Source organism: Vulpes lagopus, chromosome 3 (assembly GCF_018345385.1).
Source record: "Vulpes lagopus strain Blue_001 chromosome 3, ASM1834538v1, whole genome shotgun sequence".
NCBI classification, from domain to species: Eukaryota; Metazoa; Chordata; class Mammalia; order Carnivora; family Canidae; genus Vulpes; species Vulpes lagopus.
In genome coordinates, this window is record NC_054826.1 from 97260468 (window position 1) to 97285119 (window position 24652).

The following is a 24652-nucleotide window of genomic DNA, read 5'->3' on the forward strand; positions in this document are numbered from 1 at the left end:
TGTTGCCTAGGAGACGAGAAAGCTTTCCGCCATATTTTATAGGGGCAAAACCACTTCCGGCCTGAGTGTGGTTGTGTATTTTGTGGGACCCCTTGAAATGGATCACCTTAAAGAGGTGGTGCCGGTGGTCCTTTGAGAAATGTCATTCTCCTTTCGTCCTTCTGAAGATGCCATCATCACAAAGGCTGCCCCTGGAGCTTCTCCCCGGGGCGGCTGAGGCGAGGGGCTGGACTTCAAAGAAAGTGGGCAGGCTCGAGTGCGCAAGCCGAGAGGCCCCGGGGACCGCCTGCGGAAACCTCGCCCCCCGCGCCGCTGGGGCCGCAGACTCCTCTGGCCGCCCGCTCCTGCACTCGTCCCCGCTCCCCGCGCCCCCCCCACCCCCACCGCCGTGCTCTCCCCGCCTTCCGTTCCGCCGCTCCGGGCAGGGCTGTGGCAAAGACCCGCCTCCGCATCCCGCCCGGCCTGCAGGGGGTCACTTCCCCTCTCCGGATTTCAGCTTCCTCGCGTGTCAGGCGGCGCTGGGCCCGGCTGGCTCTGGCCAGAGTCCTCGGCTCGGGATAGCCGGCCCGAGCCGCCGCCTCCCGCCGGGCGCCCCCTCCGCGGGCTCCGCGCAGCCGGCGCGCTCACGCCCGGGGACAATCCGAGCCTTGTCTGCGGCGCCGGCTCTCGAGTTTTCAGTAGCCTCGGGCTACGCCTTTTTTTCCAGGGCGGCGCCCAAGCCCCGCTCCTCCTCGGGGCTGGCCGCCCTGCGGCCCCGGCCGCGCTGCCCAGAACCCCTCCCCAGAGTTGGGATCCGCGCGCACAGCCCCAGCGCCCCGCGGGCCTGTGTGCCGTCTGCGCCGGCTCCCCGCCATGGCCTCCTCCGGCCCCGGACTCCGGCTCCTCCTGGGGCTCCTACTGCTGCTGCCGCCGCCGCCTACCTCGGCCTCCGACCGTCCCCGGGGCGGAGACCCGGTCAACCCAGGTGAGAGCCCCGGGAACGCCGAGTGGGTGGTGCCAAGTCTGCGTGCCCGCCCGCGGGGCCGGGGTGGGGGTCGAGGTCTGGAGGGGGTGCCGGCCTCCTCCACGCCCTGCGCCCTCCACTCGGCCAATCCCGCGGCCCCTCGCCCACTCCCCACCCTGAGCCGGGATTTCCAGCCTCCCCACGTGAACGGACCCCGAATTCCTGGGTGTCACTCCCATCCGCTCTCAGCTGGGGCCCACGTTCCCCTGGTTGGGCCGAGTTTAAGAAGGAATTGGAAAAAAGCGAAGGACTGGAGCAGAGTCGTAGGGAGGCGAAGGGGGTGGGCGGTGAGCTGGGTGAGTGGGTCCTGAGCACCAATTCCGGCTGGTGACAGAGAAGCTGCTGGTGATCACAGTGGCCACAGCCGAAACCGAAGGATACCGGCGTTTCCTGTGGTCGGCGGAGTTCTTCAACTACACTGTGCGGGTGAGAGGAATGCCCTCCTTCCCCCCACCCCAGGGGTGGGCAGAGGGCTGGATGTCCGGGGCCCCACGGTGAGCCTGGTCGGGAGGGCCCAGCTGGCTGACTGAGCCCCTCCCTGGCATGGCGGGTCTCCCCCACAGACCCTGGGCCTGGGAGAGGAGTGGCGAGGGGGTGATGTGGCCCGAACGGTTGGTGGAGGACAGAAGGTCAGGTGGCTAAAGAAGGAGATGGAGAAATATGCAGACCGGGAGGATATGGTCATCATGTTCGTGGACAGGTGAAGAAGGGGCTGCTGAAGGGGAGGGGAAGAAGGGGCAGGCAGGAGGCAGAGGGCGGGGGTCAGGATGCTGAGGTTCCTGCTGTCCTGTCGTGCCCTCTTCCTCGCCCAGCTACGATGTGATTCTGGCTGGCAGCCCCGCAGAGCTGCTGAAGAAGTTCGTTCAGAGTGGCAGTCGCCTGCTCTTCTCCGCTGAGGGCTTCTGCTGGCCTGAGTGGGGGCTGGCCGAGCAGTACCCTGAGGTGGGCACAGGGAAGCGCTTCCTCAACTCTGGTGGTGAGTGGCAGAGCACCCGAGGCAGAGGGAAAAGAGGTGGTGGGGCATATGGAGGGGCATATGGAGCGTTCCAGGTGCTGAGGGCCAGAGAGGGAGTGGGACTGGGCCCTGGGGCCTTGAGAATCCTGGAGTCAGCACCTGCCCACCTATCCCCTGCAGGATTCATTGGCTTTGCCCCCACCATCCACAAAGTGGTCCGCCAGTGGAAGTACAAGGATGACGATGACGACCAGCTGTTCTATACTCGGCTCTACCTGGACCCAGGGCTGAGGGTAGGGAAGGCTGGAGGGGGGCTGTCCAGCCTCGAGCTGAAGGGGAGAGGAGAGGGTAGGGCTTTTGGGAGAATGTAAAAGGAGTGGTAAGTGCTGGCCTACCTCCCTCCATAGTGACCTGCCCCATCTCATCCCATCTAGGAAAAACTCAGCCTCAATCTGGATCATAAATCTCGGATCTTTCAGAACCTCAATGGGGCTTTAGGTGAGAACAAAGGGCTCTACTTCTGTCATTTTATTTAACCCTTCAAAGGGAAGGTCTGGGCTTACCACCTGTTACAGGGAGGAAAGTGCCTCTCTGAGGGACTGGTGACTTACCCAGGAACTCCCCCCAGGGTGGCCAGAGCCTGGTCAGAACCCTCGGGAGAGAGACAGAACCCTACCCTAGAGCCACAGTCCTTCATCCTCTAGAGAAGCCCCCCCCAGGTTCCCCCACCCAACCGCCCAGGTTCCCCCACCCAACCGCCAGGTTCCCCCACCCAACCGCATCCCATACTTAGAAGCATCATTGCTTGGCAGCTTTGAGAGGCAAGGAGTGTAAAGCAGGGCCTTTCTTCCCCAGATGAGGTGGTTTTAAAGTTTGATCGGAATCGTGTGCGGATCCGGAATGTGGCCTACGACACACTTCCTGTTGTGGTCCACGGGAATGGTCCTACTAAGGTGCTCCAATGGCTTATACCCTCCACCCTTGCCCCTGCCTACCTCTAGCCCTTCCAAGCCCGTCCTCCCTAACCCCACCAGCAGCAGAGGTGCTGGGAGAGGTGCTAAGTGTCCATCTCTCCCCTTCCTGCCCTGTCCCCTGCCTGTCCACCTGACCTCCCTCACCTCTGCTGCTGGACTCCTTGGCTTCTACCTCTTACTGCCTCTCCCAACAGCTCCAGCTGAATTACCTGGGAAACTATGTTCCTAATGGCTGGACTCCTCAGGGAGGCTGTGGGTTCTGTGGCCGGGACCGGAGGACACTCCCGGGGGGGCAGGTGAGGAGGGGTACCAGGGTGCTGCAGGACCAGGCATCAAGGCAGAGGGCACAGGGAGAGCCTGCTGGGCAGCCAGTGCGTGGGGAGCTCCTGGGGATTCCCAACCTGCCAGGGTGGTAGAGGACACACTGGTCTGGGGGCCTGGGCTCCTCTGAGCCCGATCATGTCGTCATGTTGTATCTTCCAGCCTCCCCCCCGGGTGCTTCTGGCTGTGTTTGTAGAACAACCTACCCCATTCCTGCCCCGCTTCCTGCAGCGGCTGCTGCTCCTGGACTACCCCCCTGACAGGGTCACCCTGTTCCTGCATAACAACGTGAGACACTCTGACAGCCTCTCCCTTGTACACCCTCCCAAGGAACTCTGCCCCTACCTGGTCTGGAACTCCCACCCCCCACCCCCACCCAGACTCCTTCCTTACATCCTTCCCATCCACCTCCTTCCCCTTCCTGTCCCTCAGGCACCATTTTTCTTACCCTCTCTAACCCCTCTCTCCCATCTCCAGGAGGTGTACCATGAGCCCCACATCGCAGACTCCTGGCCCCAGCTCCAGGACCACTTCTCAGCTGTGAAGCTGGTGGGACCAGAGGAGGCCCTGACACCAGGCGAGGCCAGGGACATGGCCATGTGAGTGAGCACTGGGTGGGGAGGATGGGCAAGGGTGAAGGGGTGCTCCGTGCAGCATGGAGCCTATGCTCGGCCTCCACAGGGGCGCCCTCCCAGCCAGGAGAACCTGGGGTCCTGGGGAAGCAAGCACAGCACCCCCCAGCACTCCCAGCCTTCCTCTTCTCCTCTTGCTGGTGCTTCTACCCACTTTCTTGCTCTCCTCGACAGGTGGGGGAGTTCTTCCACTTACCACACAGTCCCTTCCTTCCCCCACCTGCTCCCGTTTCAGCTCAAGTGTTCGTTGATCTATCACCTCCAGGGACAGTTGTCGGCAGGACCCAGAGTGTGAATTCTACTTCAGCCTGGACGCTGATGCCGTCATCACCAACCCGCAGACACTGCGCATCCTCATTGAAGAGAACAGGTCACTTGCCCCGCTCAGCCCGAGGGCCCCCAAATAGTCTCCTGGGAGCCTCCACCTCCTTCCCGGGCCCAGGGCTCACCTCTGCCTGTCCACAGGAAGGTGATAGCGCCCATGCTGTCCCGCCACGGGAAGCTGTGGTCCAACTTCTGGGGAGCCCTGAGCCCCGATGAGTACTACGCTCGCTCGGAGGACTATGTGGAGCTGGTACAGCGGAAGCGAGTGTGAGTCCTGCCGGAGGGCTGCAACCCCTTTTGTCTGGCCTGGGGGAGGAGACCATAAACACCTGCATGCTCCCCTGTTTCCCTGCTCTCGGGGGTCCAGAGTGGCCACCAGTCAGAAGTGCCACCCCTGCAGAGTTGGGGCTGACTATGGAGCAGACAGAGGTGTTGTGACTAGCAGTGCTTAGCAGGGAAGCGACTGGACCTTTTGCCCTGGAGGGTGGGGTGGCCTGAAGGAAGGGGTTCCTGGGTTGAACCGGGCAGAATTTGGGGGAGAGGGCCACCCACTGATCTGACCCCAGCGTGGGTGCCTCCAGGGGCGTGTGGAATGTGCCCTATATATCCCAGGCATACGTGATCCGTGGTGAGACCCTAAGGACAGAGCTGCCCCAGAGGGAGGTGTTCTCAGGCAGTGACACAGACCCAGACATGGCCTTCTGTAAGAGCCTGCGGGATAAGGTGAGTGGTGCCCGGGCGCCTAAAGCTGGGGTGCAGAGAAGCAGCCATCCATGTCTCCTCACACCCTCCCCCCCACCCCAGGGCATCTTCCTCCACCTTAGTAATCAGCATGAGTTTGGCCGCCTCCTGGCCACTTCCCGGTATGACACAGACCATCTGCACCCGGACCTCTGGCAGATCTTCGACAACCCCCTGGTGAGAGCCAACTGCTTGCTCAGAGAACGGGACATGCCCTCCACTCTGGGAGGATGCAGGCATCTGCACACATGTACAAGCGCTTGCTCCCAAGTTCAGCAACTGTGTGGGGAGAGGTGGTTGTGGTACTGGGGCTTCCTGAGTGGGAGCTGAGGGAGTGAAGAGGGCACCCATGGAGGTGTGTACCCCTCCCTCTCCCCCAGGATTGGAAGGAGCAGTACATTCATGAGAACTACAGCCGGGCCCTTGAAGGGGAGGGGCTCGTGGAACAGGTGAGCCCCATGTAGGACCCCTGACCCCCTGAGTCCCCTGCCTGGATTAGTCATTTTCGAACCGACTTCTCTTGGGTGTCTGAGGTTTTCTGCTCAGGCAGATAAAGGTGGAGGCCCAGCAGATAGGCCTTCGGCTCCCCACCCTGCCACTGATCAGAGCAATCCTCTCTTGTTGTTGGGCCTATTGGTATTATGGGTGGCATGACAGTTTTGTAAAGCCCCAGCAGCCATCTGCCATTTGTACTTTTTCCGGTGCCACACCTGCCTTCCATGGCCCAGCCTTTCCTGGCTAGCCCCCATGCTCAGAGTCCCAATCCCCAAGCTTCTCCCATCTCCTGGCTTCCTTTTCTGTTCCTTGCTTGCTTGCTTGCTTGCTTGCTTGCTTGTTTATTTATTTATTTATTTATTTATTTATTTATTTACTTATTTAATTTGCTTACTTATTTAATATTTTATTTATTATTTTATTTTGTTATTTTATTTTGTTATTTTATTTTATTTATTTTATCTTATTTTATTTTATTTTATTTATGAGAGACACAGAAAGAGAGAGAGGCAGAGACATAGGCAGAGAAAGAAGCAGGATTCCTGTGGGGAGCCCGATGTGGGACTCAATCCCGGAACCCCGGGATCACGACCTGAGCTGAAGGCAGACGCTCAACTGCTGAGCCACCCAGGCATCCCTGCTCCCTGCCTTTACTCCCCTCGGTTGGCTGCTTTGCTCCCCAAGAGGTCTGCAAGCATCTCCCCTGGCCCTGTTCTTGCCCTGTCTGTCCTCAGCCGTGCCCAGATGTGTACTGGTTCCCCCTGCTGTCCGACCAGATGTGTGACGAACTGGTGGAGGAAATGGAGCACTATGGCCAGTGGTCAGGAGGCCGGCATGAGGTGAGAGGGGCTGGGGCAGGGAGGACTCCCCACCCCCTGGGGCAAGGAAGGTGCAGCTGTGATGAAGGGAAATGGAATCATGAGAGTCGGAGCAGGGTGGGGCCCCCAGAGTGCTGGGGACCCAGAGGGGGCACAACTGCATGCATGCATTCATTCAGAAACTCCTTACCAGGCAGGCAGGTCTGTGACGCCCACCAGTGAACTGGGCGCTCTGGTGTACTGAGCACCTGCTTGAGCCCTGCCCTCCTTCCTGCACCTCACCTGCTATAGGCAATAGCAGGAGCCCTGCTCCTGAAGGTTGTGATGGGCAGCCCAGATGCTGTAGGAGTCACAGGAGGGGCCCTTGGCCTGGATGTGGGGGGTGACCAAGGGGCTTCCCAGAAGAGGTACCATCTTCAGGGCGAGTTAGAGGGAGTCAGGTAGAGTGGTCGAGGCTCCTAAATGCACGTCACACAAGCTTTCGGGCCTCAGAGCAGGGGGGAGCGGCTGGCATGGCCCTATTTGGGCTCAGTGCCCACTGCCCACAGGACTCAAGGCTGGCTGGAGGCTACGAGAATGTGCCCACTGTGGACATCCATATGAAGCAGGTGGGCTATGAAGACCAGTGGCTGCAGCTATTGAGGACGTACGTGGGCCCCATGACAGAGAGCCTGTTCCCAGGCTACCACACCAAGGTGGGCTGCCACCCCTGCCTCCTCCCACACCCCAGTCCTGGCTGGAAGTCTGCACATGGTGCCCCTTCAGCTCCTGTAGCATCCGGAGTCCTGAGGGAAGGGATACCCCAGGATGGCAGCCCCCTGGGGAGTTTGCAGGATACCCCCGAAGGGCCAAGATTTCTGCAGCCCTCCTCCCCTCCTCCCACTGGGTTGAGGCTTCACTTCCTCAGAAGCGCCCCTGCCCACCCTGTGACCTCACGGCCATCCCTCCCACCTCTTCTCTCGTGCCCCCCACAGACCCGGGCAGTGATGAACTTTGTAGTCCGCTACCGGCCAGATGAGCAGCCCTCTTTGCGGCCCCATCACGACTCATCTACCTTCACTCTCAACGTGGCCCTCAACCACAAGGGCCTGGATTATGAGGTGAGCCCCGAGTGCCCTCCCCCGTCAGGGCACCAGCAGGGCCTCTCCACACACGCACATACACACTTGAGCCCTTGGCCTCCTGACAACCCCTACACACCTCAGGCACCTGCCCCTGGCCTGTCCTCTTCTTGGTTCCAGTTACTTCGCCTGCACCACCTCCCTGACCTCTTTCAGGCTATGTGCCTTGCCACCACCCCCTACCCCAGCCCACCCCAGTGCCTCTCTTGTATGCTGACACCCCAAGCCCCCCATCCAGCCTCTCACCCTCCTGTGCCCCCCGCCCCCCATCTACTGATTTGCCCACTTCCATTCCTCCGTCTCTTCCAGGGAGGTGGCTGTCGCTTCTTGCGCTATGACTGCATAGTCTCATCCCCACGGAAGGGCTGGGGGCTCCTGCACCCTGGCCGTCTCACCCACTACCACGAGGGGCTGCCCACTACTCGGGGCACTCGCTACATCATGGTGTCCTTTGTCGACCCCTGACACTCAACCACTCTGTCAAACCTTCGCTGCCGCTGTGCCTTCCTGCACCCCCCTCCTTGGAAGGGGGTCTGTCTGGCGCCTCCCTTCCTGAGCGGATGTTCAGTGTGCCTGGGACTGAATGTGTCGCCTCCCCACCCCAACACACGGCCCTCTCAGGAAGCTCCTGGAGCCCCCATGCCCCTCCCCATGGTCCCCAAAGGTTCCTGGGGAGAAGGCTTCTGGGGGCTCCCCATACAATAAATTATTGTTTCTCAGCCTCCCTCCCATAAAGGAGGATTTGTAACTCTTGAGTCTGTGTATGTCTTTCACCTCCCCACTGAGCCTGAATCCCTCCTGCCACCAGAGCGGAGGGAGTTACCCCACAGAAAAAGAACAGAGGGGAGAAGGCAGAAGCTCTGGTAGAGCAGTGTGGGAACTTGGAAGCTTCCCTGGGTCCCATTTCTGGAGGTAGGGGTAGCATGGGGAGCCTGAGAAGGGCCAGGCCCCAAGGACTTCACCTAGATTTAGGTGGAAGCCTACCCCCACTCTCCCACCAGACTCAGCCTCTTCTCCCTGACTCTCTTGTCACTTGAGGGCATCTGTGGGATGTCAGAGCCCTGTGCGGGGCTCTGGGGCCAGTGCAAAGGGAAGGAAGGCCCCCTGGAAGCATGTGTTCTAAGGGGATGGCTTCTAGGACTCCAGCTTTTGGTTAGGGAGGATCAGGAAAGCCCTAGAGAGTCATCCCAAGAAAGCTTCCTGGAAGAGGAGAATGTGAAGCAGCCTTGAAAAAGAGGCTAGACCTCCTGAGAGCTGATGTGGCTTCCAGCCTCTGCAAACAGGTGCCCTGGGGACTGCAGGCCATGTTCCTTTAGCTTGGTCCTTTCCAGTTCCTTTTCCAGCCTACCTTGCTGGGTTTCTCTCCCAACTGGTCCCTTGCAGAAGCCTTTTGAAAACCAAATGGCCTGTTCCTGGATCCCAGGGCACTTCTCGCCTCCGACACCTAACTTGCCATCCACACCTTCCTCCCTACTGCTTGGACTCCCAGGAAAACCTCCTCTATGAAGCCTTCCTTCATAGACTGTAGACTGGGCATCTCTCTGGTCTGTGTGTCTCACCTGGGTCTCCCTGCAGGTGGAAGTGGGCTGATCAGGGACAGGAGAAAATACCTCCTTGGGGGGTGGCAACCCACATGAGAGTGAAGCGGGAGACAGGGATAGAAAGGGGGTGCCAGCCTGAGCAGCACTGGACGCTGGCTCCTCCTGTCTCCTGGAGCTCCTCCTGTCTCCAGGAGGAGGAGTAAATGAAGGAACCATTCATTTACTGAGTGCTCCTAGCTGCTGGGCATCTGTCACAGGGGCTCTGCTTATGAGAGCAACAGCTGTCTTCTCATTGCTCACAGCTGGGCCAGAAAATTGCCATGAAGGAGGGAAAGTATTTTATGCCAGGAGAGCATGTGACCGAGGCACCTAATGGGGTGTGTGTCAGTCATACCTAGAGAAATGATGTTCCCTGACCCCGAGACGGTACTGGCTTCACAGCTCTGGCCAGTGTCAGGAGGGCCGTGGTGATGGGAGGACCAACCCCAGCTTACTCGAAGGGTATCCTCTTTTGGGCTCACCAATCCCTGACCATTCTCCAAAAGCCCCTCCTTCTGGACTGTCCCCACAGAGACCTAAGCTACTCCTTAGGGGCCAGACCAGAGCAGCTAAAGGGTTCTAGCTGTTCTCACTCATGGGGGGGGGGGCCCTGCCATTCATAGTACACACCATGCTGGCAACACCCCACCTTCCCAGACCTCTGCCAGCTGGCTACTTGGCTACTTGGAGGTCCTGACTTCCACATGGTACAACCACCTGCCTCACTCCCAGGCTCCTGGCCACAACCCTGGGCATTTCTGTTTGGTCCTGTGTGTCACAGCCCCTTGAGTTCCAGCAGTGGTTAACCCTTCTTTGCTGGGGCTCACAAGGGTACAGGGTGTTCAGATCAGCAAAGGGGGAGGACACAGGAGCAGAACCAGGGCCAAGAGTCAGGGCCAGCGGATTGGACCACAATGAGTGTACTCAAGAGCCCATGGTGACCTCTGTGGGTGACCCCTGTGGACCCCTCCACAGTATGCTGGCCTCCTCCAGCTGCCTCCACTGGGGTCTTCAAGTGGTTGCTGTCCTGCAATGGGTCTTCTCCTTGAGGCTAGGTAAGGCCCAGCTCCTGGCACTCTACTTCCCAACTGCCAGGAGGGAAGCAGGACAGGGATCTCTGGAGGCTCCTGAGGAAATAAGAAGGAATTAGCTGGGACAGGAGGGCCTGAAGCCATGGAACAGGGAAGAGGGAGCAGCAGAGGGGGATAACTGGGGGATGGAATGCCTGGGTCCCGAGTCTTCTCCTGTCCACCTCCAGCCCAGGTGTGTTGGCACTTCTAAGCCAGGCGAGCTTGCTCCTTGCGGTCCTCTACTTAGTCTGGCTCTACAGAGACAAGGACACGCGGAGGGCAGGAGGCTGCCACTCTGCCTGGGGCCACAGCTAGGCCATCTGGAGATGTTTCTGAGATTACTTCTCTGTCTTGGTGAGGGCACCCGGAATGGTGTGCTGAGTCGGGGCAAGGCTTTGGAAGAGACTTCTCTTGTCACCCTCAAAAGTAATCTCACCGCCAGAGTGGGGGAGGTTCCCTCTGCCCCCAGCTGGTTAAAATCGCAGAACTGGATACTTCCTGCAACTACCTCTTTGGCTTCCACCCTCACAGGGTCCTGGTCATCTTTGGCAACTTCTGCACTGAGGCCACAGGCTTCTCCAGCCTCTTCCCTGGCCTCTGGTCTCACCGGCCTTGTTGGTTCCACCTCCCTCTCTCCCCCCAGGTTTATTGTCCTCTGACAGGGACTGTGCTGCCTCTCTCCTGTCCGGGCCTGGGGGCGGCCAGGTGGCCCTGCTGGCCCTGGGAGGGCCCCTGGAAGCGCTGGAAGCAAAACCCGGCGCGCTGTTTTGCGGATCCGGAATCAGAAGAGCTTTGTCAAGCTGGCACCGGGACACGGGTGAGGAAGCCGCCGTGTCCGGCTCGCACCGGCTTGGCCTAACTTGGGGAGGGGCGCGGCCCGCCCCAGGAACCTGGAATCAGGCGCGCCCCTGCTTCCCCAGGGCCTCCCTGGTGCCTGTCTTCTCTTTCGGGAAGAGCGAGCTCTTCCAGCCTTCCCGAACCCTCCGGACCCTTGGGCCTCCTTCCGCCCTTCCGGGCGCGCCCATCCACACTGTCCGGGAGTCCCAGCCTCTGCCCCCTCGGCTCCCCTGCGCGCAGCAGCTCCCAGCGCTCGGGCCAGCGCGCTCCCCGCGCCGGGCGGTGAAGGTCGGTGGCTGCTGGCCACGCCCGGCCACACCGGCCTCACCCTCTTTGACAACCTCCCAGGGCCTGAACTCTGTCCGAGACGGTCGCGCCGTCGGGCAGGAAGGGGCCGGGCGGGGCCGGGGATCCCGTTCTGCGCGCAGTGAGGCCCCCACCCCCGCGAAGCTGCTCTAAGTGGGGCGGCTCCCGCGGCTGTTCCGGGAGCGCAAGGCGCGCTCCGGCCTCCGGGGCCACCCGCACCTCCTCCGTACGCGGGGCACAGCCCGGATCCTCCCTCCCCCGCGGCGACTGGGGGCGGACAGGGAAATTAAACGTGGGACCAGAGCCGGCAGCGTGTGCGTGTTTGTGCGCAGCCGTGTCCCTGAGGTGCCGACACTCCCGGGGACCTGCACACGGAGCCGGGGCGCGCACCAGGGGCCTGCCCGGCCACGCTGGGTATGCCGTGGTCTCAGCTGGGACCCGGCTGGCGGGCGCTCCTGCTTCTTCTGAGGCCCCTCCACATCGGTTTCTGGGCCACCGATGCCCCACACCCCTCACACACACTCTGCCGCCTCCCAGCTCCGCCCAGCGACCAGCCCAAACGGACTGACGCAGGCAGTTCAAAGATCTTTCTAGGGCCCCAGATCCAAGGACCTCCCTATCCACCTCCCTATCCACACTGAGGCAACACACCTGCAGCCCCCGGAGGCCTGGAGCGTTTGGTCGCTCCAGCAAGAAAGCCTTCACTCCGTGCCCAAACCTTCGTCGTTTGCACTCCAGGCCCCGGAACCCCGCTGGCGGAGGGGAGCGACAGCCCGCCTCGCGGCCCCACCATGAAAACCACGCAGAAACAGTGGCTAGAAGTCTTAGGCGCCTACTATTACGTGCTCGCTTTCCTCTTCATGGGTGAGACGCCTGGTGCGCCGAGGGTCGGTCTGGGGAGCAGGGACTGCGGGGACGCAGGCTGGGCTGGGGCCTCACTTGCCTGTATAGGGGAGGGCTAAGGGAGCAGGAGAGCAGCAGAGGGCCAGAGGTCAGGCTGGAGCCGACAGGATGCATTCCAGCAATGGGGGGGGGGCGGGGAGGGGGGTGAGGCGGGGGGAGGGGTGTGGGGGTGGGGGTGGCACAAGGTGGTGCCTGTTGGAATGACCCAGCTTCAAAAACTCATGCGTTTTGCTTTCTCATCTTTCACCCAGGCCCTTTCTTCTCCCTTCTTGTCCTCTTCCTCCTCTTCACTTCATTCTGGTCCATCTCTGTTCTCTACTTGGTGTGGCTCTTCCTGGACTGGGACACACCCAACCAAGGTGAGCGTGGCTAGACATGCACCCAGGGAGCAGAGATGGGGGCCTGGGGCCTCCAGAGATTCTTCCACCCATCTCTCTGCCCCAAGGTGGGAGGCGCTTTGAGTGCACCAGGAGCTGTACCATTTGGAAACACATGAAGGATTATTATCCTATTAAGGTGACAGGTCACCCTCCACAGAGACTCTCTGTCCCCTCTCTCTCCCCAGCCCCCCACCCCTGCTCACCCCTGCCCTTGCAGTGTGGGGGGGGGGGCTAAACTCCGACAAGAATACACACTGGACAGGGGTGGAGTGGTGTTCCAGAGTAGGCCCTCTGTGCTGTTGTTGACCCTATTTGAGGACCTTGAACTCTGAAGTCGGTTGGGGTGGAGGGCAACTCTTTTCAGCTGGTGTCCTGCCTTTCATACCTCTTTCCCTTCATCCTGCCCAACACCCTGAAGCTGGTGAAGACAGCAGAGCTGCCCCCTGACCGGAACTATGTTGTGGGTTCTCACCCACATGGGATCATGTGCGTGGGAGTCTTCTGCAATTTCTTCACGGAGGTCAACAACTTCTCCAAGCAGTTCCCGGGGATTCAGATGTCACCCGTAACACTGGCCCCTCTCTTGCACCTCCCAGTCTATCGTGACTACCTCATGTCCTTTGGTAAGCCTCAAGCTGAGTGGGAGGAGGGCCCGTTCCTACCCCCCCCCCCACCAGACTGCCTCCCACCCACCCAACACAGGCACCTGGCCTGAACATTGGCCTGGCTCACAGTGGGCATCAGTGCATGGCTTTGGAGCGAGTGTCCTGCATCCTTGTTGGGAAAGGCACTAGAGGTCACACTGCCGGTGGCATGGGGAACAGGTGTGGGAGGAATGGGGTGTGGATCCCCCTGAATGGCAGGTGAGGGACTAGGCAGCCCAGGAGGGAGTGGTGACTGCTCCCTACCTCCTCATGTACGCAGGACTGTGTTCTGTGAACCGCCGGAGCCTGGACTTTATTTTGTCCCAGCCCCAGCCCGGGCAGGCGGTAGTCATCGTAGTTGGGGGTGCCCAGGAGTCCCTGTTTGCGATCCCAGGGATGCACTGCCTCGTTCTCCGGAACCGCAAAGGCTTCGTGCGCCTGGCACTGAGGCACGGGTGAGTGGGGTGTGGTGCCCAGCCTGGGGCTGCTGTGGATGATCAGAACTTCACATTGTGTCTAGGGGTCCACATTCTTTGTCCCTGCACACGCAGGTTCCTGTAGCTGGGCCCCTATGTCCCCAGAGCCCACACTGTGCCCTGTATCCACAGGGCCCTCATGTCAACACTTGAGTGCTTTCTCTGCACCAAGCACCGGGCCCACTTTTGCCAGGCTTCTTCCCTCTCTGAAAGAGGCAGGAGCATAGTGCAAGTAGCAGGACCTTATGCTCAGAAGCCCTGGGGATTTCTGATGCCACCTCAAAGGCAAGACCTTGGACATGTTTTTTTATCTGTGAGACAAGACTAACACTATGCTATGATGTTGCAGTTGCAAAGGCCAGATGAGAAAATATATACAGTTGTTCCTTGAGCAACACTGGTTTGAACTACACAGGTCCCTTATACAGGGATTTTTTTTTTTTTTTACAGTATAGACTTTAAATGTATTTTCTCTTCCTGATGATTTCCTTTCTACTATTTAAAAAATATTTTATTGATTTACTTATTTTAGAGAGAGAGAGTGCATGTGTGAGCAGGGGGAGGGGCAAAGAATCTCAGGCCGACTCTGCACTGAGCACAGAGTCCAGCTTGGGGCTCAGTTCCTCAAACCTGAGATCATGACCTGAGCCAAAATCAACAATTGGGTCCTTGGTCAACCAAGCCACCCTGGTGTCCCCTGATGATTTTCTTTCTTTTTTCCTTTCTTCCTTCTTTTATTTCTTTCTTTCTTTCTTCCTTCTTTTTAAGATTTTAATTTAATTAAAATAATTTGGGACGTCTGCGTGGCTCCGTGGTTGACCATCTGTCTATGGCTCAGGGCATGATCCTAGAGGCCCAGGATTGAATCCCACATCAGGCTCCCTGCATGGAGCCTGTGTCTTTGCCTCTCTCTCTCTCTCTCTCTCTCTCTCTCTCTCTCTCTCTCTCTTTCTCTCTGTGTCTCTCATAAGTAAAATCTTAAAAAAAAAAAAATTGTGAGTCCAGGGGCGCCTGGGTGTCTCAGTTGGTTTGGCATCTGCCTTTGTTTTGGCTCAGGTCATGATCCTGGGGTCCTGGGATCAAGCCCCACATCAGGCTCCCTGCTCAGTGGGGAGTCTGTTTCTCCCTCTCGCTCTGCCCCTTCCCCACTGCTCCGTGCTCTCTCTCTCTCAAATAAATAAATAAAATCTTAAAAAAAAAAGAAGAAGAAGAAGCATTGTGAGTCTTTTCATCTTTCTTTGTCATTTGCTTGAAAACAAGACCTTGGGAAGAGGAATCTGTAGGTGTGGGGAAGGATTTGCAGTCCGTCTTGGGGCGCTGCACAAGCCGCTGGCCTGACCATCCTTCTCTCTCATTGTCTCTTCCCAGAGCTTCCCTGGTACCTGTGTACTCCTTTGGGGAGAATGATATCTTCAATTTTAAGGCTTTTCCCACAAACTCCTGGCAGTATCTGTGCCAGATCACCATCAAGAAGATCATGAAGTTTTCTCCTTGCATCTTCTGGGGCCGCGGACTCTTCTCAGCTGACTCCTGGGGTTTACTGCCCTTCGCCAAGCCTATCACCACTGTGGGTGAGTATCTCCAGGGAAGAAAGCTGCTGTCAGCTGTGCGGGCAGCACAGCCCTCCCCACCCCCCTCACCTCTGTCTCTCTTCTCCCTGCAGTGGGCCGCCCCATCCCCGTGCCACAGCGCCTCAACCCCACTGAGGAGGAAGTGGACCACTATCACATGCTCTACATGGAGGCTCTAGAGCAACTGTTTGAGGAACACAAGGAAAGCTGTGGTGTCCCAGCCTCTACTCACCTCATCTTTAAATAGCCCTGGCTTTGCCATTCCCCCAGCCCTGAGGCCCTGAGGGGGCTGTCAGAGCACCCACTGCCAGGCGTCAGTACTCCAATAAAAGCTCCTTCTCTCTCCCCACTACTTTGTAGAGTCAGATGCCTTTGGAGCTCCAGCTCCTGCTCTGGGGGTAAGCAGGCCCAGGCATACTCTGCCCTCATCTTCCTGCACTGCAAAGCTGCTGCTTTGGACTGGGAATCAGAATCCTGACTCCAACAACCTCCTCCCAGCAAGCCTTAATTCTGCTGCATTACCTTGCATAAGTCTCTTTTCCTTGCTGAGCCCTTTCTCCCTCTGTCAACAAAGGTATCTGCTTCCCTAAGCGCTGTAGGGCCTCAGGATTGAGTTGAGGAGGTCGGCTCTGCAGAGGGGTAGGTCTGCAGGGTAAGCTGGAGAAGATAGCTGAGCTTGCTCAAGGATCCCTGGCTGTATGGGGAGTGGAATGATCTTTGATAGTAGAAAAGATAGTATTAGTCCATAGCTTACTACTGCACCCCATCTCCATCCTTTATGTCCCCTTGTGGCTGGAAGATGAATGAAACAGGGACCCATTGGAACAGCAGTAAGCCCTACTGCAAACCCAGCATCAGGTCAACATTAATCTATCTGCTCAGTAAGCATGGGACTCTTGTGATGATTGCGGAATTAATATTTAAGGGCTTAGAGCACAGATTGGCAAAATATTGTCATCCTCATCACAGACATGGTGTCTGTCCAACGAGAGGGTAAAACTGGACAGTCTAAGGGTCCTCATGTGGGTCATATCGTCCCCCTGACTACATCAGTCCTACGTACTGACTGGACTTGCATCTGTATCCAGGACTTCAGAACAACTTGTTGAAATGTAATTGGAATGCAACTATACTAGTCTCCCACTGTCTTCTCAAATATATTCCATGGAAGAATTTCTTTCTTGTTCCCGGATGAAAATCTGAGCAGTCCTGTGACTGCTTAGGTGGCATGTTATTCATTCACCCAGGTTGGTACATAGACTTGTAGCTTGGGTAGTAATCCACACTCTGGTCTTCATCCAAGGGTAGGAATCTTCCATCTCCAGCCAGGGTAGCAAGTGAGCTGCCCGCTTGACCAGAAGAGGTGGGAGGTGGGGGGGGGAGGAAGTGGGGGGGGGAGGAGAAAGGGGGTGGGGTTGACCTATTTCCTCCCCCTCCCTTACTAGCTGCTGTGACTGAACCCCTCAGGATTGGAGTGTGGGGCAAAGGAGGGGAAAAATGACCCCAAATGTTCTTGATGATATTATCAGTAAGATAGCTTCATGTTCCCTGCACCTCCAGACCTCCCAAGCTGATTCCATTTTTTCATGGGGGCTCTCCTGGATTCCCTTTTAAGTTCTTCTGTCTCACCATCTATCCCTGGTTTTCTGCCCATACACTTGACATAAGATTTCTCCTTAGGAATTCCCATTGCTTTTCTAGGCTGGAAGTAGAGAGAGGGATGGAAAAACCCAGCCCCAGCCTGGAACATTCTTAGCTTGGATACCACCAGAGTATAGCCGGGGCTCAATGCAGCTACTTGTCCTTCCTTCTTTCCTGGATGGGAGCTTCTAGTCAGCTACCGTCTGGTCTAATGAGATTTCTCTGGTGGGTACATCCCCAAATGCTGGAGCATACCAAACTCTTTGAGTCTTGCGACCTTTGTCACTGATCTTGTGGAGGTAATAGCCTTGCCCTCCGGGGGTAGGACTCGCAGAGACCTGAAGGCCTACGCCCGCCCCCACCACTCTCCTATGTGTCCAAACTGTGATCCTTGTTGAGAGTCAGGGACCTGAGAGTCACTTCTTAATCATTTGCTTGGAAAATGTGGTTTTGCTTGTTGCATGTGGTCTGGTCAGGCCCCTTTTGGAATGCGGGACCTGCTTCTTGGAACTTCATGCCTCAGCCCAAACTTGGGGCCGGGGGACACGTGTGTTTTTCTCTAGATTATTTTCTTGGGATTGTGCTTAAGCCTCAGACCAAGGGGCTGGTCCCTTCCAGTTCTAGACTCCAGGTCCTAGGTCCTCGCAGAGAAATATGTCACACTGCTGACAGGGTGATGATGGCCATTTATTGGAGACAGGAATAGGACAGAGTTGGAAGGCAAATATTTCAAGGGGAAGCTTGACACAGAACCTGAATTTGAGGCCCAAGGTGGTGCAAGAGGCATTTCTGAACTGTACGGGAGCAGCAGGGATGAGTCTGCTGATTGGCACCCAACACTGAGCCACATACTTGGCTTTGAGTCCAGCTCTGCCAGCTACCGATCATGACCTTGGTCAAGCCGCTGAATCTTTCCAAGCCTCAGTTCCTCCTGGTAACATTGGACTACCGACTTCAGAGTTGTGGGGTTTTAAAACTTTCTATTGAAATACCACACAGACAAGCACACAAATCGTAAGGGCATAGCTCAAATTTTCACCAACTGAACAGACACAGGGCTTTTCTGGGAAGCGAATGAGATGCATCCAAACTCACAGGACAGCTGCACAGATGTCTTTGTGTTGAGGTTGAGCAAAACTGTCACCCGTCAGCGTCCCATCTTTCTGAGGCAGGGGCGGGGGGCACAATTCAACCCTCAACAGGTGCCTTTTAAAAATGCACAAAGAGTCCTCTCTGCACCCACCCAGAGATGGTCTTCTGTGCAAATTATATTGGGTGGTGGCGAGCATTTGCCATGGGATATATTCTTGGGAGAGCACATATGGCAGGTGCACAAATAGAATAACAGGGATCTCTAGACGGTCCGGAAGGGTCTATTGTATTTTCAAGAGGCCTGGGCCCCAGAACCATTAATGAGCATCACCATGCCATTCCTCCTCCATGTAGCTTAATGATAAGCCCCAACAGTGGGATTTCTCCTCCTGATCTGGATGAGTCTATCTTATGAATATATGAACTGAAGAAGCCTTAGGAATTCAGATTACTGCCTCTTCTAGCTTTTTCCTCCCCTTTCATTCTCCCTGTGGCCACCAGAGGGCTGTCTCTACTCACAAGGCAGAGTGTCACTGGGGCTTAAACCCCTTCCCAGCTGGCCAGCCCCTGCCTACAAGATGAGTACAACCCAGAACTGCTTGTTCTTGTGAAGCTGGCTGTTGCTTTGGGCTTTGCTCAGGCTGTCCACTGCTGCTGGTAGGACCTGGCCCTTCTTTATCCTCTGGAGGGAATTTTAACCAACTGAACCACCCAGGTGCCCTTGGTTGGATTTCAGTCTTGAGCATCAGTGCCCGGTAAGATTCCAACAAGACAACTACATCTGAGGTTTTGATGGAAGAACACAGTCCTTGGAAGGAGCCTCGGTGTCCATCGAAAGATGAATGGATAAAGAAGATGTGCTTTATGTATACAATGGAATATTACTCAGCCATTAGAAACGACAAATACCCACCATTTGCTTCAGCGTGGATGGAACTGGAGGGTGTTATGCTGAGTGAAGTAAGTCAATCGGAGAAGGACAAACAGTGTATGTTCTCATTCATTTGGGGAATATAAATAATAGTGAAAGAGAATATAAAGGAAGGGAGAAGAAATGTGTGGGAAATATCAGGAAGGGAGACAGAACATAAAGACTCCTAACTCTGGGATCCCTGGGTGGCGCAGCGGTTTGGCGCCTGCCTTTGGCCCAGGGCGCGATCCCGGAGACCCGGGATCGAATCCCACATCGGGCTCCCGGTGCATGGAGCCTGCTTCTCCCTCTGCCTGTGTTTCTGCCTCTCTCTCTCTCTGTGACTATCGTAAAAAAATAAAAATTAAAAAAATAAAAAAATATATAAAAGACTCCTAACTCTGGGAAATGAACTAGGGGTGGTGGAAGGGGAGGAGGGCGGGGGGTGGGGGTGAATGGGTGACGGGCACTGAGGGGGACACCTGACGGGATGAGCACTGGGTGTTATTCTGTATGTTGGTAAATTGAACACCAATAAAAATTAATTTATTAAAAAAAAAAAGAACACAGTCCTTCCCAAAAATGTACAACCTGACCCTTAGGAAGAAATTTAATGGGAGCCACATATATGATTTAAGCTTTTCTACTGGTAAGCACTTCAAGAAGATAAAGAGAAAATGGTGGGATTAGTTTTAATAATATTTTTATTTGGTCCAATATATCTAAAATATTTTTTCAATATGTAATCTATATAAAAATAGTAATGAGAGGGACACCTGGGGTGTGCCTTTGGCTCAGGTTGTGATCCTGGGATCCTGGATTGAGTCCTGCATCTGGCTCCCCGCAGGGAGCCTGTTTCTCCCCCTGCTTATGTCTCTGTGTCTCTTATGAATAAATAAACAAAATCTTAAAAAAAACAGTATGAGATATTTTACATGCTTTCTTTTTTGACTAAGTCCTTGAAATCTGACTTCTACTTCTACTTTGAACATATTTCAATTTAGATGCTAAACATCCATAGGAAATATATGATCCATATTTAGAGTTTACAAAATTCTCAAGTGCAAAGGTAGGTTCGTGAGTGAAAAAGTAGTTCTGAACATACTTGAAAGCTTTTCAGAGATGCCTGGCTGGCTCAGTGGGTAGAGCATCAGACTCTTGATCTTGGGGTTGTGTGTTTGAGCCTCATGTTGGGCGTAAAGGTTACTTCAAAATAAAATCTTTTTCTAAAAAAGTTTTCCAATAACTAGATCAATGATCTATCTTAAAATTTAATTCAAGTTAAATGAAATAAAAAGTTCAGTCCCAATCAAAACCACAATGAGATACCACCTCACACCAGTGAGAATGGGGAAAATTAACAAGGCAGGAAACCACAAATGTTGGAGAGGATGCGGAGAAAAGGGAAGCCTCTTACACTGTTGGTGGGAATGTGAACTGGTGCAGCCACCCTGGAAAACTGTGTGGAGGTTCCTCAAAGAGTTAAAAATAGACCCAGCAATTGCACTGTTGGGGATTTACCCCAGAGATACAGATGCAATGAAACGTCGGGACACCTGCACCCCGATGTTTCTATCAGCAATGGCCACAATAGCCAAACTGTGGAAGGAGCCTCGGTGTCCATCGAAAGATGAATGGATAAAGAAGATGTGGTTTATGTATACAATGGAATATTACTCAGCAATTAGAAACGACAAATACCCACCATTTGCTTCAACGTGGATGGAACTGGAGGGTATTATGCTGAGTGAAATGAGTCAATCGGAGAAGGACAAACAGTGTATGTTCTCATTCATTTGGGGAATATGAATAATAGTGAAAGGGAATATAAAGGAAGGGAAAAGAAATGTTGGGCAATATCAGGAAGGGAGACAGAACATAAAGACTCCTAACTCGGGGAAACGAACTAGGGGTGGTGGAAGGGGAGGAGGGCGGGTGTTGGAGGGGAATGGGTGACGGGCACTGAGGTGGACACTTGACGGGATGAGCACTGGGTGTTTTTCTGTATGTTGGTAAATTGAACACCAATAAAAATTAATTAAAAATAAATAAATAAAAAAAAATAAATACAAAAAAAAAAAAAAAGTTCAGTCCCTCAGTGGTGCCAACCACATTTCAGTTACCTAATAGCAACACATGGTTAATGGCTACCTTATTGCCCAGGGCACGGAGATTTAATTCTCAGTCTACAGGACAAACAGGAGAGAGGAATATGGTAAACACCACCATGGAGGTGTAATCAGCAGCATCCAGATGGTGAGGACATTTACAGGAGGCAGCCAACCTTGTTTCTTCAACAAATAGTTGCAAAAAGAGAGAGATGGAGGGGAAATCTATAGATTAAAACACATTTAGAAGATATATCAACTTTATCAGTTCTCTGTTCCTGTAGGGCAAATTACCCCCAAACTTAACCAGCTTAAAAGAACAAGCATTTATTATCACATTGTTTCAGAGGGCGGGGCTTGGCTGGAATATTCTGGCCTAGAATCCTCAGGCTGCAGTCAAGCTGTCCACCAGGACTGCAACACTGCAACATCTCAAGGCTCCCCTAGGGGTGAGGGATCTACTTCCAAGTTCACTCACATGGTTGTTGACAGGTCTCAGTTCCTGGTGGTGGGATTGAGGCTACTGAGCTCCTCATAGGCCTATCTGAGTTTCTCAAGACAAGACAGCTGGCTTCCCCTAGAGTGAGTGCAGAAAGGGAGAGAGAAAGAGAGAGAGAGAGAGAGGAGAGAGAGAAGGAGAGAGGAGGAGAGAGGAAATATTTTAGGTGTGTGTTTAGTCACCTTGGGCCACCATAACAAAACACCACAGACTAGGCATAAGCAGCAGATTTTTTTTTTTCCAGACATTTATTTCTTTTTTGTTTTTTAAGATTTCATTTATTTATCTGAGAGAGAGACATAGAGAGAGAGAACATGAGTCGGGGTGGGGAGAGGGAAAAGCAGGCTCCCCTCTGAGCAGGAAACCCGCCACCTTGCTCTCAGTACCAGGACCCCGGGATCATGACCCGAGCTGAAAGCAGACACTTAACCCACTGATCCACCCAGGTGCCCCCAAAAATTTATTTCTCATAGGTCTGGAAGCTTGTAAGTCCATGATCAAGGTGCTGGCAGATTCACTTTCTGGTGAGAGCTCTCTTCCGGCCTGTAGACAGCCACCTTCTCTCTGCCTCCTCACAAGACATTACAGCGAATGTTGATTCATGTGGACCAGAGAGGGGAACCTGGTGCTTGGTGGGGAGAGAAGATGATGGAAATTCAGGGCACAAACCTTCATACTAAACCTTTAGAAAATCCTGTGAGATCTGGTTGTGCATTGGCTCGGGGTTAGAACACCAGGAGTCTGGTTTTATCTCAACCCAGTGGGTGACTTTTGAAAAATGATCAAAGGTGGTCTCCTTTGATACCCCAACCTAAAACTAGGTTGAAGCCATCCATTTTTTTCACAATATACTTATTAAGCACTTACTATGCACCAACACCTGAATGAAGCACCAGAACTATAAAGATATCTTTAACATCAGGGTGCCTGGGTGGCTGAGTTGGTTAAGTATCTGCCTTCGGCTCAGTTCATCATCTGGGGTCTAGGGATCAAGCCCTGAATCAGGCTCTCTGCTCAGTGGAGAGTCTGCTTCTCTCTCTGCCCACCACCACTCATGTTCTCTTTCTCCCTCTCAAATAAATAAAATCTTAAAAAAAAAAAAAAAAAAGATAGCTGTAACATCAATCCTGTTCTAAGAGTTCAGAGTCAAGCTCAATGGCTTCCCAGCTTTCTATCTCATGATTCACGAAGTTCCTAGAATCTGAGCATCCCAAAGGAAAAATGAACATGGCAGCCTTCTGCTTATGTCTGAATTTCAGTGCACAAGCTGCAATGCATTGCATGGGAGAATTGCTGTTCCAGTTGGCTAGATCGTAATACCTACCTTTAATCACATCTCTGTGCTATGCCAGGCACTTTTCTTAAGTTATCTTATTTGATCCTTACTGGAAGTTAGGTGCTCTGCCCTCCTTACAGATGAGGAAACCGTGAGTCACCAGTGAGTATGTGGCATCTGTGATACCTTGCCTTCTGAGGTGATCTAGAAGATTCTCTTCAGTGCCATAATCCTGAGTAAGACTGTCATGCATTCCCCGGCTCTGTGACTTAAGATGAATTACTTAACCCTTTGATCTTTGGTCTCCTTCCTTATCTACAAATAACCTGGTCATCTGCCTATACAACAAAAAGGACATGAGGTGCCTGGCTCCATACCTGTAAAGCATCTTTTATTTCTCTGCCATCAGCAAAATGCAGATGTCCCGCAGATAGACCTGACTCATAGATTGGGGAATTGCCCAGATAGAGGGGTCACTGGATCAGGGAGAGGGCAGGGGTCTTAGCCTTGGTGAGTCAGAGGGTCTCAGCTAGAGAGTCAGAGTGAAAAAAGGAGTCAGTGAGGAGAACACTCAAAAACCAAAATTCTGGAGGAAGAAGTCCTGGTCCTCAGAATCCCAGGATGGGAGGTGTTCAGAAGCCAGGGAAGAAGACCCAAGGTGGTCTGTTGAAAGGGAGGGGTGAGAGAGGATGGTGGTGATAGGGAGAGCCCTGCAGCAGAGATCAGGCCCTGGAGAAATGACAAGAAGCAACAGTACTACCCTCCTGACAGTAAGGCACACCCTCCCAGAGAGAAGACAAATAGACTTCATCAATAAACAAGCCCAGCCTGAGGGTCAAAACCCATATGGATCCTAAGGTATGAGACAGTATTTACAAAATTCAGAGCAATTTAGGGAAATCTCCATCCTTAACAGAACTGACACTTGCTTCACACTTTACAGTTTGCAAAGCACTTTCACAAAATGCATCTGACCTCTGAGGGGTGAGTGGGTGGTGGGGTCGGAGTTTGAAGCGAAAGCCCCTCATAGCATCCCTTGCCAGCTATGGGACCTAGCTCACATCATGGGGCTTCTCAGAATTCGTTTTCTTCATTTGTAAGGTGACTAAACAAGCCTCACCCATCCTACAGCGTTGTAGGAATTAAACCAAAGGGCTGTGCAAACATTCTGGGTGGTTCTGTGGCTCACCACCAGGAGGGGTACAGGGTGGCCCTGGAACCCACACCTGTGAAGCCAGGACTCTCACCTCTCTACCAGCAAGCAGGTCACTCTTCCATCCTCAACCATCTTAACCTTGGCCTATTTTAAAGCACACTAGCACAAAGTGATGGCCCACCTCCCCGCATCCTCAAAGCACTTAAGGATGCTGAAAGCTTCTTGTTCTCTCTTGCTGGGAGGGGCAGCCAGGAGATGAGTCATCCTCCCACCTCTTACCACCACCGCCTCCATAACCTCCCAGGAGAGTCAGGACAGAAGTCTGAGCCTGGTAATTTTGGAACCACATGGTTTTTGACTGGACCAATGAGCAGTGACTTCTTCCTTTTGAGTGGCTCAGACACAAAGCGTTAGCAGCTTCAACTTCGGGAAACTTTATATTCTCATTGGCTGAGGGAACTGGAAGTGGTGAACATTGGACCAACCCAAGAGTTTCTGGTGGCGGAGGGCGGGGCTTCTGGAGCAAAGGGAGGGATTAGGGCATTGCATCTCTCCTGAAACTAGTGACTTTTTCCTCCAACACATGTAGCTTCTTGAGGTGCTATCCCACAATTGAGCATATTCCACATTAACTGAGGCTTTGTGAGAGGTGCAGTGTATTAGTTTCAAAAATCAGAAATGGGAGGAAGTCCTTTTAAGAAAAAAAAAAAAAGGGAAGAGGGGCACCTAGCGGGCTTTGATCTCGGGGTCCTGAGTTCAAGCCCCATGTTGGGTGTGGAGATTACATAAATAAAAACTTAAAAAAAATAGAAAGAGGAA

General features: G+C 54.3%; 2 protein-coding genes across 3 annotated transcripts; both read left to right on the forward strand.

The window, feature by feature from the left end:
• Positions 1-70: 70 nt before the first annotated feature.
• PLOD3 (procollagen-lysine,2-oxoglutarate 5-dioxygenase 3) lies at positions 71-8132 on the forward strand. Of its 2 annotated transcripts, XM_041750045.1 has the most exons (19): positions 76-964; positions 1338-1429; positions 1567-1703; positions 1816-1979; positions 2139-2251; positions 2393-2456; positions 2814-2911; positions 3127-3228; positions 3416-3541; positions 3731-3852; positions 4151-4255; positions 4351-4476; positions 4791-4932; positions 5014-5127; positions 5331-5399; positions 6180-6284; positions 6812-6958; positions 7238-7363; positions 7694-8132. In XM_041750045.1, the coding sequence occupies exons 1-19, from the start codon at positions 853-855 to the stop codon at positions 7847-7849; spliced, it is 2220 nt and encodes a 739-aa protein (XP_041605979.1). In that variant the 5' UTR covers positions 76-852; the 3' UTR covers positions 7850-8132. The 2 variants fall into 2 exon arrangements, with proteins under 2 accessions (XP_041605978.1, XP_041605979.1); XM_041750044.1 differs by having other exon boundaries at positions 71-964; positions 4791-5127.
• A 3616-nt stretch (positions 8133-11748) lies between these two features.
• Positions 11749-15500, forward strand: MOGAT3 (monoacylglycerol O-acyltransferase 3). Its single transcript, XM_041750731.1, has 7 exons — positions 11749-12041; positions 12332-12439; positions 12526-12596; positions 12879-13083; positions 13385-13559; positions 14949-15151; positions 15244-15500. The coding sequence occupies exons 1-7, from the start codon at positions 11969-11971 to the stop codon at positions 15396-15398; spliced, it is 990 nt and encodes a 329-aa protein (XP_041606665.1). The 5' UTR covers positions 11749-11968; the 3' UTR covers positions 15399-15500.
• Positions 15501-24652: the final 9152 nt, after the last annotated feature.

Coding starts and splice junctions, on each gene's coding strand:
- PLOD3 (XM_041750044.1), top strand. CDS start 853: ATGGCCTCCTCCGGCCCCGGACTCCGGCTCCTCCTGGGGCTCCTACTG. Junction 2,457..2,813: donor GAACCTCAATGGGGCTTTAG/GTGAGAACAAAG, acceptor TTTCTTCCCCAG/ATGAGGTGGTTTTAAAGTTT. Junction 6,285..6,811: donor GGTCAGGAGGCCGGCATGAG/GTGAGAGGGGCT, acceptor CACTGCCCACAG/GACTCAAGGCTGGCTGGAGG.
- MOGAT3 (XM_041750731.1), top strand. CDS start 11,969: ATGAAAACCACGCAGAAACAGTGGCTAGAAGTCTTAGGCGCCTACTAT. Junction 12,042..12,331: donor GCTCGCTTTCCTCTTCATGG/GTGAGACGCCTG, acceptor TCTTTCACCCAG/GCCCTTTCTTCTCCCTTCTT. Junction 12,597..12,878: donor AGGATTATTATCCTATTAAG/GTGACAGGTCAC, acceptor AACACCCTGAAG/CTGGTGAAGACAGCAGAGCT.